This window comes from Hemiscyllium ocellatum, chromosome 4, assembly GCF_020745735.1.
Source record: "Hemiscyllium ocellatum isolate sHemOce1 chromosome 4, sHemOce1.pat.X.cur, whole genome shotgun sequence".
NCBI classification, from domain to species: Eukaryota; Metazoa; Chordata; class Chondrichthyes; order Orectolobiformes; family Hemiscylliidae; genus Hemiscyllium; species Hemiscyllium ocellatum.
The window spans coordinates 34,333,652-34,352,091 of record NC_083404.1 but is presented as its reverse complement, the minus strand read 5'-3'; the positions used below and the strand labels follow the sequence as shown (position 1 = coordinate 34,352,091).

Sequence of the window (18,440 nt, the reverse complement as noted above, 5' to 3'; positions counted from 1 at the left end):
ATCATTATTCTTACCACAGCCCTGCAAAATTCTTAGATGATCTGGGGCTGTGTGAAAACTTGGAGAACTCTTACATGATTATTGAGGCAACAACTTGACATAATCATTCACATGGAATTATACCTCTCAGACCGACAGTGCCCCAGACAGCTCAACAAAATTCCTATGTCCTGACGCACTAGCAGGACATAGCCATCATTAGTGGCACAACAGCGGTACAGAGCAACCTCGGTTATCCGAACATCAATTATCTGAATTTCAGATTGTCCGAACAAGATCTCAAGGTCCTGTAAAAATTTTATTAAATTTAAGTAAAAGCACACGGAGAGGAGACAGCCTGGGCTGGCGGCGGGAGCAGGAATAGTGCCATGAGAACCCTGCTCATGCCGCCGCCACAGGAATCTTGATGAGTTTCCGAACAATCAGTTATCCGAACAAAATACTCCCCGCTTGTCTTGTTCAGATAATTGAGGTTCTTCTGAACATAATTAGGAAACAGTTGCTTTGAGAGTTTTCAACATTGGCTCCAAACCCAATGTAGTTTTATGGCATCAGGTCACACAAGGAAATATCTTTTTGAATACTACTTAAAACACTCCCACCCCACTTAGCTGATGAGTCTGGACTCTTCTACCAGTGCCATTATGTCATACATGGCTCAATGAAGAGTGCAAGAGTGTGTAGCAGAAGCCGAACGATACATAACTAAAAATGAAGTGTCAACCAAGTGAAATAACAACACAAGATTACTTGAATGCCAAACAGCAGAAGCGACATATAATGCAGAGGACTATGTGGTCCCAGAGCCAATGGATCAAACCTAATCTCTGCAGTCCTGCTACATCCGGTCATGAAAAGTGGTGGACAAATAAATAAGTAACAGGAATCATTGTCTCCACAAATATTCCCATAATCTAACATTGGTAAACCCAGCATATCAGTGGAAAAAGCAAAGCTGAAATATTGCATCCATCTTCACTCAGAAGTGCCAAGTGAAATTTCTGTCTCTACCTGCTAAAGACATCCCCAACACCACAGATTCCAGTCTTCAAACAATTTAATTCTCTCCATATAATTAAGAAATGGCTGAAGGCAAGGAATAATGCAAAGGTTATGGCTCTGACAACATTCCAGCAGCAGGACTTAAGACCTGTGCGTCAGAGGGAGCAATGAACACAGCTAAGCTGTCACAGTACAGTCAGAACAATAGCATCGCCCTGACAATGGGAAAACTTGCTCATGTATATCCTAAATATAAAAAAGCAGGGTAAATCCGACCAGTGGCCAATTATCTCTGATCTATCCACTCTCGGTCATCAGCACGGTGGTGGGAGTGGGTGGCTGACAGTATTATCATTTGGCAATTACAAAGGAATAACCTACTCCCTGACACTCAATTTGGGTTCTACAAGGCCAATTCTGCTCATGACCTCATGACTCCACTAGTCTAAAAATCAATAAAGGAGCTGAACTCCAGAGAGAAGATCAGTGTGACTGCCCTTGACAGGAAGGCAATGTTCAACCAATGAGACATCAGGGAACTCAAACAAATATAAAATCAATTTTAAAAAATGGAAGCTCTATGCTGGTTGGAGTAACAGTGAGCAGAGAGGAAGGTGGTGGTGACTGCTTGTTATTCATCTTCAAGACAAGTATTCTCTCATCAACCTGCTCAGAGATGTTATTACACACCTCTTCAGCATGGTATATTTGAACCTGGGTCCCCTAGTCCAGAGGTAAGGTCACTATCACTGCAACCCCAAAGCATCCTTTATCTTCTATATGTTGTCCAAGGTCCAACATCTTCATTTCATCTGTCAATGACTTCCCTCCATCATGAACAACAGAAGTGGGGATGTTTGCTGATGATTGCATCAGGTTCAGTGCCATTCATGACTCCTCAGATTCAGGGTGCAGTAACACCTAGACAAGATTCAGGCTTGAGCTGATCTGTGGAGTGATTATTATTTGCCAGTGAGGTGCCAGGTAATGACCATTTCAAAAAGAAACAATCTCATAAATGCCTCTAAGCTTAACTATCATTGCCATCTTTTATCTCCTTATAATCAGCATCCTGAGGATTATCAATAACCAGAAACTGAACTGGACCAATTGTATCAATAGTATTGCTACAAGAGCAAGACCCCCAAGACTAGGAACTCCATAACAAGTTAGCTACCTCATCTCCCATCCAGTGCCTATCCACTATGTAAAATGTATGCCAGGTGTGATGGAATACTTTTCATCTGTATGGACGGATGCAGTTTCAACAATATTCAAAAAGCTTTACACTATCCATAGTGAAATAACCTGTTTGACTGGCATCTTATTCACCATGCTGCATTTTGGTAGCAACATGTACTGTCTGTAAGATGCTCTGCAGTTACTCACTAACGCTCTTTCCAAAAACTCAGCCTCCAACACCTAGGAAGGTAAGGGCAGCAGATGAATAGGAACACTACAAATTGCAAGTGGTCCTTCAAGTACACCATTACCCTGACTCAATGATATCAACATCCCTTCAGTGTTGTGAATTCAGAATCCTGGAAATTCCTTCCTAACAGCACTGTGGGTGCGCATATACCTGTGGACTGCACAAGCACAAGGCAACAATTCATCACCATCTTCTCAACAGCAATTAGGGGATTGACAACAAATGCTGCGTACCAAAAAGCCTAGCCAGTGATTACACCTCACAGAGTAGTAAAAACAAAAATTCAAAGCATTGTGTTTTTGTTTGCAAACTTTGTTGGCTATAATTAACTGCCCATCCATATTTGCCCATGAGCAAGTGGTAGTGAGCCACTTTTTTGAACCACTGTAGTTCATGATGTGAAGGTAAACAACAGTGCTGTCATGAAAATAATCCTCAGTTTTTGACATTAAAATAGAGAGCAAACAGCAACATATTCCAAGTTAGCATGGTGGCTCCTTCATTGGTTGTGTTCTCATGCATCTGCTAACCATGTCCACAGACATGATGGAGGCCGTAGGTTTGGAAGGTCTGCCAAAGCGGGCTTGCTGAGCTCCTGTACAGGACACACTAACGTGGTTGTGTATCAATGGCGGACATGACATGGAGTTGCCGGTGTTGGACTGGCTACCTTACGAAGGAGCAGCGCTCCGAAAGCTTGGACTTACAAATAAACCTGTTGAACAACAGACTGGTGCTGTAATTTTTATCAATGGCCGAGACCGTGAATATTTCAATGGTGGTTGGGCATCATCAACTGGGTTACTATGCCCAGGATGTTGTTGGAGCTGTACCCATAGAAGGCAAGTGGAAATTAGATAATGGATAGGCGTTGATGAGTCAGCAGGTGAATTACTCATTACAGAACTCCTAGCATCTAACCTGCCCTTGTAGCTTCACATGTTATGAATGATTCAATTCAGTTTCTGGTCTCTGGTCACCCCTGAATGTTGATGAAGCAAAATAAATTGTAGTGTTCATCACAAATAACATATACAAAGAAATAACTTAAGTAAAAATGTATTTGCATTGTTTTCGAAAATTTAGCACCACATCATCATTTATTGCAGAAGAACAGCACTCATGTACAGATTATGAACTATCTTGTCATTTAACATGCAATACTGGACAAACTTGATTGTCAAGTACACATAGTACCTAATTTGCACCCAACCCACAGTGTTAATGCTCATTTATAGAATATAGGTTAATAATCTAATTCAAACAAATTCAGTCTTTTGACACTGGGCAAGATTTAAGTATAGTACTGAGAATAGTGCATGTGACTGTTTCATGTCACTATCTTGACAAAAAGAAGCTAAGCGCTTGTTTATGAAGCTTGATGCATTGACAATTAGCTACTGCACATACTGTCGATGGTCTGGATGATCATAAAAATATTTAGTCCGCATCCTTTAGAACTATCATTGGCAAATCACAACCAGCAGAGAAATGCCAAAGAATTAGCGACAACCAAGCAAAGTTAATGAATATGGCGAGATTGTGCTTGCAAGCATGAACCGTTTGCATCAAATTAATACTTAAATGACTGAATAAGGAGATATTCAGTATTAAGTTGAAGAAACACTATGATCAATGGTGAAAATGTTCCTTCTGCCTACTATTAGTGATTAGATTATTTAAGTTAAGAATTGCATAGCAATTAAAACATACAAATACAGGCCAGTCTAAGAAGTATCAGTGTAACATAAGCTGGTGGATAGAAACAATCTAAGCTCAAACGGTCACCAATGCTACTTCATGTTCAAAGCATACTTGGTTAACTAGTCGATAAAATATTGGCCTGAATTAGACTTGCTATCTTTGACTCGCGGCTAAATCGGGATTTATATACTTATACTTTATTGATTGTGACTGACTTTAGATATCTATTGACTAAAGAAAGCAAAGACAAATTATGAAAGCTAAAAAAGAACACAGCAGGAACTGCTTACCAGCTTTGTCAGACTTTTCTTTCTGTTCAAGCAAAGCTTCACGTTGTCCACTGAACTGCTGAAGTTTGGCACGAAGTTGAGAGATTTCCTCTTCCTTCATCTCCAATGTTTCATGCATCTGTCGTTTTGTCTCTGCGATCACCATACCCTGTAATTTATCAACATTTTAATTTTTTGGTTATAAAAGGCACTAAAATAGGCCTTTCGGATCAAATGATCTATGCTTATGTTTAGACTTTTCACATACCTCCACCTGTTACAATTACTTTTGTCCATTTTGTCATACCAAACCATTTATTAGTCCTCTGAATTGTCTTTTACAAGGCAATTAACTGCATCACCAAGTTTCTTCCTAGCCTTGAAATCCTCTGCTCTTTTTTTTAAATCTTTCTTTCAAATTGAGGGAATTGACAAGGGGGAAAATCAGTTGAGAAGAACTTAATTCTATCAGCAGCTCACTGAAGAGGAACGTACTGACAAATAAGAACTTATAAAACTCAGAACCAAAACCAACTGTAATTAAAAAACACACCAGTAGTCTGTGTGTGACTGGTATAATAAATTTAACATGCAAAATTACTTCAGACTGGAATTGACAGAAATCAGTGAAATGGATGAGAATTCCCACTGTTTAACAAACATTCTTTAAGCACCTTGATAAAGTGAGGTGCAACTGGGTTTTTAAACTAATGCACTTGGTACTAATTTCATAATTATTGAAAAATGCCTTCAAATATTAATTCTGTGAAGGAATTTAACATTTTTCAATAAGAAAAGATCTGCAATACAAAATTACAAATCTTTCATAAAAGTTAATCCATTTAAATTCTATTATAATTATTGACTAGCTCTCTGAAAAGCTCACTGAAACCCAAAGAATAAAGTGCAAGATGTCACGTAGAATTGATTAAACAGAGTTTAGATGTGTTAAGGTTTATCCAGGGATAATGATGGGCAGTTGGATAAAAAGACTTTGCAATCATATTTGGTCATGGATGTTGGCATCATTGGCTACACCAGCATTTACTGCCCAATCCTAGCTGTCCAGAGAGCAGTTAAGAGCAAACCACACAGTAGTGGGACAAAGGCAGTAGCAGACCAGACCAGATAAAGATGGCTGATTTCCTTCAGTAAAGGGCATTTTACAAAGGTCAATTGTGGTTATAACCGCTCTGTAATAGCTTTTTATTCCAGATTTTTACCAATTTCACAATCTGCCAAGGTGGAGACCAAACCCATGTCCCCAGAACATTTGAAACACAAACAGAAACTGCACGAAAAACTCAGTAGTTCTGGCAGCATCTGTAGAGAGAAAGCACTGTTAACACTTCAGGTCCAGTGACCTTTCTTTGGTTCTGCATTACAACAACTACAGTTCTTAGGTTTTCCCCAGAATTTGAGCCTGGGATTCTGGATTAAATAGTTCTGTGAAATTACCGTTGGCCCGGCACCTCCCCAGAGGAGGTTGAGTTAAGAATAGTTCAGTCAGCAAGAGACAAGGCACATCAGATGTCTGGCAGCAGCAGACTGACAGTAATGCTAGAGATTCACCAAGTACAAAGGTGGTAAAAAAGAAATTCAACAATGGCAAGAATTTAAGAAGCCCTATCAGGTCAAATACGACACCGAAGTGCCAACAGTCTGGTTCAGGCTGAGACTATGGATAGAGAAGGGAATGGAAACAGTGACAAAGACACTGACCTTGTTGGAAGTGTCAAAGATGGTGGCTTTCTTTTTTTTTAATACCTAAATACTTTGTTGGAACAAATTGGTAATCACAGCTGAGGTTTTGTGCAGGCAGTACTGAAAACACAGGGGTCACGGAGGAGTTCAAATAGGCTATGTCACCTACGTCAGTATGAGAGCTGTTCCCATTTCTGTTAACTGTGTTACGAGGGTAGCATATAGATAAGGAGCAAAAGATCTAAAGAATTCATTACTGGCATCTTCAGAAATGATGAAGAAGCAAAGATGTTTCTTCTGCAGGGTCAACATCTCCAAATAAGCTTCATGCCCTCAATTATCAGTTTTAAGTGACTTGTATGCATAGGGGAGAACTGAAACATAAAAATATGAACAAAATACTAGGTTTTCAACCATATTCTAATATTCAATGAGATCCTAACTAGTCAATTCCATTAACCTACCCTTGCCACAATTCTTCAATATATTTGCTAACAAACACCCATCATTGTCAAGTTTAAAATGAACAATTTATCTACCAATACCATTCATAGAAGAGATTTTCAAACTTCTCCTAGCCTCTTGCACATAAATGCTGCCTAGGTTGTGATACAATTCCAATATTACACTCTCTGGACTACACAGCCCAGGTTCAAGTCCCATCTGCTCTCAAGATGCATCACAACATCTCCCAACAAATTGACTCTAAGATATTGAGAAATTTCACTCAAACGTTATCGGGCTCTAACACTGACACAAAGACTCTATCCTAGACCTCTCAAACAGAACAAATCGATACTGTTCATCTCACCTCTTGGTCTCTCAGAATATTGAGAGTCAGGATTTTAACGGCACGGCAAGAGGTCCTTCAGCCTATCATGCTCAGTTTCGGACATCGACTATCCATCTATTTTAAACCTATTTTTCAACACTTGACTTATGGCCTTGTATGCTACGGTGATTCAAGTGCTCATCTAAATAATTCTTAAATATCTTGAGGGTTTGACAAAATATTTGTGTGGGTTCATGCATTTATGGAAATGTGGACACATTAGTCTAGATTCTGGGCCATCATCAATCAGAACTTATGTCAAGTCAGGCTGCGGGAATTTGAGCAGTCAATATCAAGGGTACTCATCAGGGGACAATCCATACTTCATTGGGCAAGGTGAAAAACTCAAGTCTGGGAATAGGACACTGTGGTAATAATTACAAAATGGCCACTCCAAATGTGAATACAGGATCTAATACAACATTGGATGAGCTTAGATACTGCAGGAGGGTGGAGGAGGTTTTACATCACCTTCAATGGGTGGACAATGGATAGCAAACATGGCACAACAATGTGGTAAAGCCAAGGGCTGAAGGGAAAACTGAGGATATCAACTGCCAACTAAACTGCCCAATGTTAACATGGAAAACCTGAAAGAGTTAACAGTGACACAAAATGGGAGATGAAGGATAAGTGGGCGGGTGGGTGGGCAAAAATGACTATGAAGTGGAGCCTGGAATTCACTCACAAGAATGTCATCTGAATAGCATGCGCTCTTCAAACCAACCTTATATGTTCAATAATTAAGAAAAATGGCTGTCAATATATTCACACTGGGAGGACTACGGTCTCTTTTGTTTTGACTTTGGAGACAGGGCGCATATGTTTGTGCATAAATTTCAGTCATAACCCATCTCTGAATGTTTGTGCACTCTCTTGCTCATTACATGGTAAACGACTCTCTGCTTCCATAAAAATGTACATTCCTGAATGATCATGTAGTCATATACACAAAATATCCTTAAGTCTGGAACATGACTGCAGGCAAAGCCTTATTGCAAGGCTTTCACATTACCTTTGGCATCTGTGAACTGTTCATTAAAGACCTAAGTCTTGGATTAACTTATGAACCTAAATGCTGGAAGATCTCTCAAGTCTATTGCTTTCCAAGCGGCTTCTCAAAGGTGAGCAATGCCTCACCAACATTACTTCTATCTGCCTTGGGAAATATCAAAAAGCTTAATGTTTGACTGAGAGTCAGAGAGACCCATTGTTCATATGCTTGCAACTGATTGTGTTGAGTTTGAAAGGAAATTGAAAACAACAGCTGCATCAAAGACAACTTTTGAGACACTGGCTTGTAAGGAGGTGCTATTATGGATTGTCTTTAAATTGTTCTAAGTTAGAAAACCATTTTATTTTTCAAGAAAAACCTATACTTGGTTTTAACTAAGTTTAACTAAGAAACATCATGATAAAGTTAAAGTTGGATCAATATAATGAAGTATAGTAAATAAGATGAGGGAACTTTGTGGGTGGCACGGTGGCACAGTGGTTAGCACTGCTGCCTCACAGCGCCTGTAGACCCGGGTTCAATTCCCGACTCAGGCGACTGACTGTGTGGAGTTTGCACGTTCTTCCTGTGTCTGCGTGGGTTTCCTCCGGGTGCTCCGGTTTCCTCCCACAGTCCAAAGATGTGCGGGTCAGGTGAATTGGCCAAGCTAAATTGCCCGTAGTGTTAGGTAAGGGGTAATATGTAGGGGTATGGGTGGGTTGCGCTTCGGCGGGTCGGTGTGGACTTGTTGGGCCGAAGGGCCTGTTTCCACACTGTAAGTCTAATCTAATCTACAGACAGATTACCATTTGGAAATATGAAACTGTAACACTAATATATTGACAACAAGTGATCATACAGTCATTATAAAGGGAAACTTTGACTGACAATGTACACTGGGACTGTGGTAGCATAAAGGATGGATTGCTCAGAGGAGAGGTGAAACTACACATAAGAGAAGCAAAGAGGGATTATGAGAAAAAATGGCAACCAACATAAAAGGGTAATTTCAAAATTTCTGTGGGCACATACACACTAAGAAGATAGTAAAAGGATTAGTAGGGCACCTGAGGGACTAAAAAGGGGATTTACATCTGGAGGCAAGAGATACAAGTGAGGTGTTAAGTTAATACTTTGCACCTATCTGTCAAGGAGAGAGATGCTAACTCGACCATGGCAACAAAGAGGAAACTCTGTGACTAGAATAATTCAAAATTGATGAAGAGGAACTGTTAAATAGAATAGTGTAAAGTTGAGAGGATATCAGGGCTGAATGAAGGGAGTGAGAGTTGAAATTACAGGTACACTGGCTTTAATCTTTCAGACTCCCCTAAACTCAGGAAAGGTGCCAGGGGACCTGTACGTGAATAAGGATTAGCTTGGCAATTACAGGGCTAGCTAGTTTAACTTCAACACTGAGGAAATTTCGAGAAATAATTATTTAAAGGGATGATTATGAGTTACAGGGAAAAAGGTTAGTTAATTAGAGATTTTTCAAGGGTTTCTAAAGGGGAAATTATATTTAACAAACTTAGAGATTTTTTAAAAGAGGCAAGAGAACGTAGATCAATAGGATTGATATGCTGGACACTGACTTTTATAGCACATTCAATACATTTCCATGTAAGACTCATGAGAGAAGTTACCACACATGGAATAAAGGATAGGAGCAATGTAGATCAGAGGAAACAGAAGTTCAGAGAAAGAGTTCGAAGGAGTGAAAAGAAAACTGACTTTTTCTACAGGTGCTGCCTCAATGGTTGAACATTATCAATTTTCAAATTTGTTTCCAGATTTCCAGCAAATGTAATAGTATGTTTAAGAAAAAAAGCACACTTGAAATTTATCGAAGGAAAATATACCTCTATGCAATGGAACTTGCACTCAGTTTCTAATCTTTATTTAAGAAATTTATCCATAAACATCAATGAAGCTGTAATAGAAATACTGTAATATTATGTGCTAGCAGGGACCAGTGCACTTCAAAGAAGTAAATTGACTATTTCACTTTACTATGCAGACAAACCACAGACTGGGTCAGTTCTGTAGCAAATCATAACATTCAAAATTTAGCTGATTCTGTTTTCCTCCAGTTTGAGATATGCCACTCACCTTATCTACAGTAGAGCTCACCTTATCTTGTTCCAACTGTTCAATTAAGTTCTTTGCATCTCGGAGCTGAGTGATTAGTTTTGTTTTTTCGGCAGTGTGTAGATCCTGAAGAAAATAAACAGAATGAATAGGCATCATTATCATTCGATGACTGTTTCGGTGTGGCTGCATGCTCTCATCCTGACCTGGAAAAATTCATAAATTTTGCTTCTGGTTTCCATCCCTCCATCTCCGACACTTGCCTTCCTTTCCTTGACCTTTCTGTCTCCATTTCCGGCAATAGTCCATCCACTAATATCCATTACAAGCCCAGTGACTCCCACAGCTATCTGGACTACAGCCCTCCTCACCCTACGCCCTCTAAGGACTCGATCCCTTCCTCTCAGCTCCTCTGCCTTCGCCGCCTTTGTTCCAATGAGGCCACTTCCCAAAGTGGTGCTCTTAATATGTGCTCCTTCTTTTCCAACCGTGGCTTCCCACCTACAGTTATTGACAGGGCTCTCAACAACGTGCGGTCCATCTCCTGCGCCACGACCCTCACCCCCTCCCTCCCCTCCCAGAACAAGGATAGGGTCCCTCTTGTTCTCACCTTTCACCTCACCAGCCTTCACATACAGAGAATAATCCTCCACCATTTTCACCAACTCCAACACAATGCCACCACTAAACAATTTTCCCTTCCCTCCTGCTGTCTGCATTCCGCAGAGATCATTCCTTCCCTCCGGGACAACCTCGTGCACTCCTCCATCACACCTAACCTCTCTCTCTCATCACACACGGCACCTTCCCATGCAATCGCAGAAGGTGCAACACCTGCCCCTTTACCTCTTCCATGCTCACCATCTAAGGCCCCAAACACTCATTTCAGATTAAGCAGCTTTTCACTTGTAGTTCTTTCAATTTGGTCTATTGCATTCGTTGCTCCCAATGTGGTCTCCTCTATATCGGAGAGACAAAACGCCAACTGGGTGATCGCTTTGCTGAGCGCCTTCGGTCTGTACGCAATCAGGTCCCGGACCTTCCTGTGGCTTGCCACTTCAACACACAATCCTGCTCCCATACCCACATGTCTGTCCTTGGCCTGCTGCAATGTTCCAGTGAAGCTCAACGCAAACTGGAAGTACAGCATCTCATCTTCCGACGAGGCACGTTACAGCCTGCCGGTCTCAACTTTGAATTCAACAACTTTAGATGATTATCCCATTCTTAACCCCTCTGTTTTCATTCTGCTCTGTAATTTTATTTCATTTATTTTATTTATCTTTTTTAAAATTTTTTTCACTGTCTGTACCTCTTATTTCTTGATTGTCTCTTGTTCCTTACTCTCTCATCACCTTTTTCCTCTCCTCTTCCCCCTTTGCTACCCTTTCCCCCCGTTTTCCATTATGCCTCTGCTTCACCCATCCCTCTCTATCCACCACATATTTTGTCTCACAGCACTGGCTTCAGCTCTGGTCATTCGCAGCTCCTAATCTCCCTCTAATCTCTCTATGCACTGTCATTATCACCTCTTCATTGCTACCTTTGCTTGTGGAGTCATGACTCACCTTCTCTCTTCCTATTTTTTAGCTTTGACAAAGGGCCAGTTAGACTCGAAACGTCAGCTCTTTTTCCTCCTTACAGATGCTGCCAGACCTGCTGAGATTTTCCAGCATTTGCTCTTTTGGTTTCAGATTCCAGCATCCGCAGTACTTTACTTTTACTCATTATCATGTCTCTGTTAAACAGAGCAGAACTTGCAGCACAGCAACATGGAATTCAGCCAACTGGTCCGTGCCAACGTTGTATTCCTCACAAGCTACTTCCTCCCCTATTACCTAACTTTTCGCAAAACATCCTTCTTTCCTCTCATGTACTGAACCAACTTCTCATAATGCCAGAATACTCAAAATACTTTTTTTAAATGAGGACCAGGGAAATTTAAGTGGATTTTAACAAAGCAGTTAACAAGCATCAGAAAAAAGTTTAAAAATACATGGCTCATGGATCAGCACTACAAAGATAGAGCAGGGAATGGGACTAATTGAACTTGATGTCACAGTAGGCCCACGTGACATATTTTTGGTGCTGGGGGAAACATGCACATATGACACGAACTGTGGAAATCCTACTACCTTTCTGCCAACCCTATGACATTGTCATAATACAGCAGCTGATTCTTTTAAAAATAAATTTTACAAATACATAATTACAGGTCAATTAGGCCAACTATCCAAACCAATTCAATGGATAATGAAAAAAAAAGCTAAATGCTGCAGATGTTGGTGACCTGCAATAAAAACACAAACTGTTGGTGAAACTTCCTGGGTCTGTTGGCATCTCCAAGACAGAAGCAGAGTTACAGTTTCAAGTCCAATGATCTTCTTTAGAACTGCAGAGTTGAGGAAGAAACATTCTTCATCAGATCGTACTCTGCCCAGTTAACACTGGCAGACAGGCAGGAGTGGACAGTCTGTTTTTGAAACCATGCAATTTTGAACTTTCCTGTTTAGCCTCACAATCCTCCTTGTTCACATCCTTCCTTACCGAATAAGGGCTGACTTAACAGGCTCTGCCCTCAAACACTTTTCTTTATGGGACTGCTTTTAGCCATTACCAAGTTCAGTCATACGAATACAGCTAAATGAAAGGACTTCTTTGAAATTAAATATCAGAAGGATCCACTGGATTGGAAAAGATGTGCAGAACACCAAAGGAACATCAATATAAGGAATAAATACTGAGAACTATGGAAAGGAAATTACAAAAATCTTGGAAGGAATATGAATGCCAACATTAAAGAGTTTTCATGCAAGCCAAGAGGGCGACTACAGCCAATGTATGTCCCTTACAGATGGACATGTTCTTAAAAAAATCATCAGGAAATGGCAGACTTGATAATCATTGCTTTTATTTGGTTTTCAGAACAGAAGCTGCTGATATGGGGCTGGGGACATGAAAATTAAAAAGAACTTACTAAATTCAATGCAAGTTTGAAAAAGTAATGGAAAAACTAATAAGACTAAAGATGGACAAATCTTCAGGACATGGTGGTTTCCATACAAGGGTGTTAAAGGAGGTGGGAAGTTGTACTTCAATCGTGATGTTCTAAAATCCTCTTGAATAAGAGATTTGTCCTTGGTTTTGAAAATAATTAAGTGACAATGGCAATTTATGAAAGATGAAGAGAAAAATTTCAGCCCTTTATTCTAAGGTCCATTGTGAGAAAGTTATGAGAATTTGTTATTCAGAACAGAATTGAACAGATTAATTAAAAATGAGCTGATCAGCAATAATCAGGATAGATTTGTTTTTGATTAGAACGTGACCAAGAAACCAAATTAACTATTTAAGGGTAGTAATAAATAGTTTAGGGATGGAATTCAACATTATTTATATGGACTTATGAAAAGCATTTGCTAGTTAATTCTTTTATGCCTAAAATGTGGATAGGTTTCCCTGGTATCGGAAGGATGTTGTGAAACTTGAAAGGCTTCAGAAAAGATTAACAAGAATGTTGCCAGGGTTGCAGGGTTTGAGCTCTGGGCAGACGCAGAAGAGGCAGGGGAAATTTTCCGACATTCTAGGGAGGCTGAGGGGTGACCTTAAATAGGGTCTATAAAATCATGAGGGGTATGGATAGGATAAATAGATAAAGTCTTTTCCCTAGGGCCAGGGAGTCGAAAACTAGATGGCTTCTGCTTAAGTAATATGAGAGGTGAAAGATTGAAAAGGGATCTGGGGGTAACTTTGTTTTAACGCAGAGGGTGGTGCATGCATGGAATGAGCTGCCAGAGGAAGTGGTGGAGGCTGGTACAATTACAGCTTTTAAAAGGCACCTGGATGGGTATATGAATAGGAAAGGTTAAGAGGGGTATGAGCCAAGTTCTGGCAAGTGGGACTAGATTTATTTAGGATATCTGGTTGGCATGGACAAGTTGAACTGAAGAGTCTGTTTCTGTGCTGGATATCTCCATGACTCAGAATCAGCAGAAAACCCAAACATTCAAAATTTGGAGACATGTCAGGCTGAACATCAGAAGGACTCCAAGAGCCTCGTATACACAATATTTATTTAATACGCTTGAAATGTTAGCAGCTGGTTTTCATTAAAAAACACATCTGAACCTGTAGACCTTTAAAACATGTATTTTCCTATATCTTTCAAACTGACATTCTATGAGAAGTCCAAAAATAAGTAGATCAATATGCATCGATCATTGAACTTGGCAGGACATAGTAATAGAATAGTTAGTGAAACATATAGAATCTGGGATTTCTTAAATAGAAGTTGTACTTAATCTTCATAAGGCTCAGATTAACCAAGTCTTGCTTCCATTCTGATCACTGCACTTTAGAAAGATCCCGGAAGATCCTTGAGGAGGCACAAAAATTACCAGAATAGCTGCTTTTACAAGAGAATTGTGCTGCACGGTTAAGTTAGAGAATTTAGTACTCTTCTTGGAGCAAAGGTGATGGAGGGAGATCTGTTAGATGTGTATAAGATTGAATAACTTAAACAAAGAAAAGCTGTTCCCGCTATAATGTAATGGTGGTCTAAAAACTAGGGAACACAGACTTAAGGATTTGGACGAATGTCACAGGATGGATATGTGGAAGGTCTGTCTTTTACGCAATAAATTGTATTGACATCAAACTCTCTGCCTGAGGGTGGAGGAATTGGAAAGAAGGAATAATCTCAAAACAAAATTGGACCAGCACTTAAATTCAACTTCCAGTGCTGCAGGGATGAGACTGTGACTGCGACACCAATTGCTTTACAGAATGGCAGCATTGACCTGTTGAGTCAAATGGCCTCCTTTTCCAGTGTTATAATCATTATGAGAAACAATACTTTAAAAGTACAAACTGCAGATGAGTAGCCTTTTACAAACAGCTAACCACCGTTGGATGGCAAAAAGTCTGCAGACCTGGTTCGAGGTACAAGACAGTCATGCAGTAAAGTTTATTGTAGCATTTGTCAGTCAGTGTAAAGGAAGGAAACAAATATTACAATGGAACTCTGAATAAATGGAAATATTTTTGCATTGGACAAGATCTTCCAATTATGTGTGATCCGATTGCCCAATAACTTGCGTTGCACAAGGAGCACAAGATTAACGCAATCTTTTTTGGAAAACAAATCAATTTCAGTTCTGAGCCAAGTGTTAAATATCCAATTACATCTGGACTTGAAGTCCTTTCAGCATATATTAGAGTCATAGAGACGTACAGCATGGAAAGACCCTTCGGTCCAACCCGTCCATGCCAACCAGATATCCCAACCCAATCTAATCCCACCTGCCAGCACCTGGCCCATATCCCTCCAAACCCTTCCTATTCATATACACATCAGAATGTCTTTTAAATGTTGCAATTGTACCAGCCTCCACCACTTTCTCTGGCAGCTCATTCCATACACATACTACCCTTGGTGTGAAAATGTTGCTCCTTAGGTCTCTTTTATATTTTTCCCCTCTCACTCTTAACCTATGTCTAGTTCAGACTCCCTGACCCCGACTTTGTCTATTTATCCTATCCATTTCCCTCATGATTTTCTAAACCTCTATAAGGTCACCCCTCAGCCTCCGACGCTCCAGGGAAAACAGCCACAGCCTGTTCAGCCTCTCCCTATAGCTCAAATCCACCAACCCTGGCAATATCCTTGTAAATCTTTTCTGAACCCTTTCAGGTTTCACAACATCTTTCCGATAGGAAGGAGACCAGAATTGCACACAATATTGCAACAGTGGCCTAACCAATGTCCTGTACAGATGCAACGTGACCTCCCAACTCCTGTACTCAATACTCTAACCAATAAATGAAAGAATACCAAACGCCTTCTTCACTATCCTATCTACCTGTGACTCCACTTTCAAGGAGATATGAACCTGCACTCCAAGGTCTCTTTGTTCAGCAACATTCCCTAGGACCTTACCATTAAGTGTATAAGTCGTGTTAAGATTTGCTTTCCCAAAATGCAGCACCGCACATTTATCTGAATTAAACTCCATCTGCCACTTCTCAGTCCATTGGCTCATCTGGTCAAGATCCTGTTGCAATCTGAGGTAATTTTTTTTCGCTGTCCACCACACCTCCAATTTTGGTGTCATCTGCAAACTTACTAACTGTACCTCTTATGCTCACACCCAAATCATGTATGTAAATGACAAAAAGTAGAGGACCCAGCACCGATCCTTGTGGCACTCCACTGGTCACAGGCCTCCAGTCTGACAAACAACCCTCCACCACCACCCTCTGCCTTCTACCTTTGAGCCAGTTCTGCATCCAAATGGCTAGTTCTCCCTGCATATCATGAGATCTAACCTTGTTAACCAGTCTCACATGGGGAACCTTGCCGAACACCTTACTGAAGTCCATACTGAAGTTTGTGGGCGGCACGGTGGCACAGTGGTTAGCACTGCTGCCTCACAGCACCAGAGACCCAGGTTAAATTCCCGTCTCAGGTGACGGACTGTGTGGAATTTGCATGTTCTCCCCGTGTCTGCGTGGGTTTCCTCCAGGTGCTCCAGTTTCCTCCCACAGTCCAAAGATGTGCGGGTCAGGTGAATTGGCCATGCTAAATTGCCCATAGTGTTAGGTAAGACGTAAATGTAGGGGTATGAGTGGGTTGTGCTTCGGCGGGTCGGTGTGGACATGTTGGGCCGAAGGGCTTGTTTCCACACTGTAAATAATCTAATATAGATCATATCTACCGCTCTGCCCTCATCAATCCTCTTTGTTACTACTTCAAAAAACTCAATCAAGTTTGTGAGACATGATTTCCCACACACAAGGCCATGTTGACTATCTCGAATCAATCCTTGCCTTTCCAAATACATGTACATCCTGTCCCTCAGGATTTCCTCCAAGAGCTTGCCCACCACCGACTTCAGGCTTACTGGTCTATAGTTTCCCGGCTTGTCCTTACCACCCTTCTTAAACAGTGGCAACACGTTAGCCAACCTCCTGTCTTCCGGCACCTCATCTGTGACTATCGATGATACAAATATCTCAGCAAGAGGCCCAGCAATCACTTCTCTAGCTTCACACAGAGTTCTAAGGTACACCTGATCAGTCCTGGGGACTTATCCACTTTAATGTGTTTCAAGACATGCAGCACTTCCTCCTCTGTAATACGGACATTTTGCAAGGTGTCACCATCTATTTCCCTACATTCTATATCTTCCATACCCTGTTTCACAACAAAATACTCGTTTAGTATCTCTTCCATTTTCTGTGGCTCCACACAACGGCTGCCTTGTTGGTCTTTGAGGGGCCCTATTCTCTCACTAGTTGTTGATGGATTATAAAGAGAATTCATCACAAAAGAAAGCTTTGCTCATTCCTGATGAAGGGCTTATGCTCGAAACGTCGAATTCTCTATTCCTGAGATGCTGCCTAACCTGCTGTGCTTTGACCAGCAACACATTTGCAGCTGTGATCTCCAGCATCTGCAGACCTCATTTTTTACTCATCTTTACAATCACCTTTATTTTTTCCAGCTCCTGATAGCGTTCATCCAGTTGTTCTTGAAGGGCTTCCTTTTCACTGGTCATCTGGGTGCAACGTTCTTTGTGTGTACGAATCATCTCCTTACAACGCTGCAAGAGATTTTCTTGCCTCTTTATTCGTTTTTGAAGAATGGATAAAGAATTAGCAGCATCTCCAGATCCCTCTGTGTGAGACAGTGACCACACAGTTGTTAGCAACAGAACCAAGAGAAACATATAGTACAATGCAAGTTGCACCAAGTAAGAACTCTCCAGTGTTAGCAGGATCACCAAAATAATTTGAATTAATTATTGTTATTTTAAAATCATGAATAAGAGTAAGCAAGCCTGAAATTTCAGATTATCATCATCTCATTTGACTAAACCTCACTTTTGAAATGCTGAACTCAACATTTCTATTTAGGGAGAACCAGCTTGAAGGCAGAAGACAGAAGGTGGTGGCGGCGACTTGTTTTTCAGATTGGAGGCCTGTGACCAGTGGTGTGCTGCAATGATTTAGATGTGAATATAGTAGGTATTGTTAGTATATTTGCAGATGACACCAAAATTGGAAGTGTAATGGACGGTGAAGGTTACAAGGGGATCTTGATTAGATGAGCTAACGCACTGAGGAGTGGCAGATGGAGTTTCATTTAAACAAATGCAAGATGCAGCATTTTGCAAAGGCAAATTTGGGCAGGACTTACACACTTAATAGCGAGGGCCTGAGGAGTGTTACCAAACAAAGAGACCTTGGAGTGCAGGTTCATAGTCACTTGCAAGTAGACTCCACGGTAGAGTAGTGAAAAATGCATTTGGTATGCTTGCCTTCTGGATCAGAGCACTGAGTATAGGAGTTGGGACGTCATATTGCAGCTGTACAGGATATTAGTTTGGCCACTTTTGGAATACAGCATGC

At 40.7% G+C, this 18,440-nt stretch overlaps 1 protein-coding gene across 4 annotated transcripts in view; it reads right to left on the bottom strand.

Moving 5' to 3' along the window:
* Window positions 1-18,440, bottom strand: part of golga4 (golgin A4) — a 175,147-nt gene that overhangs the window by 93,716 nt on the left and 62,991 nt on the right. For all 4 annotated transcript variants that reach the window (XM_060822914.1, XM_060822915.1, XM_060822916.1 and 1 more), the window contains 3 exons: window positions 17,519-17,706; window positions 10,071-10,154; window positions 4,429-4,576 (listed from right to left, as the gene is read on the bottom strand). In XM_060822914.1, the coding sequence (XP_060678897.1) occupies window positions 4,429-4,576; window positions 10,071-10,154; window positions 17,519-17,706 (420 nt within the window). The remainder of the gene's footprint in view (window positions 1-4,428; window positions 4,577-10,070; window positions 10,155-17,518; window positions 17,707-18,440) is intronic.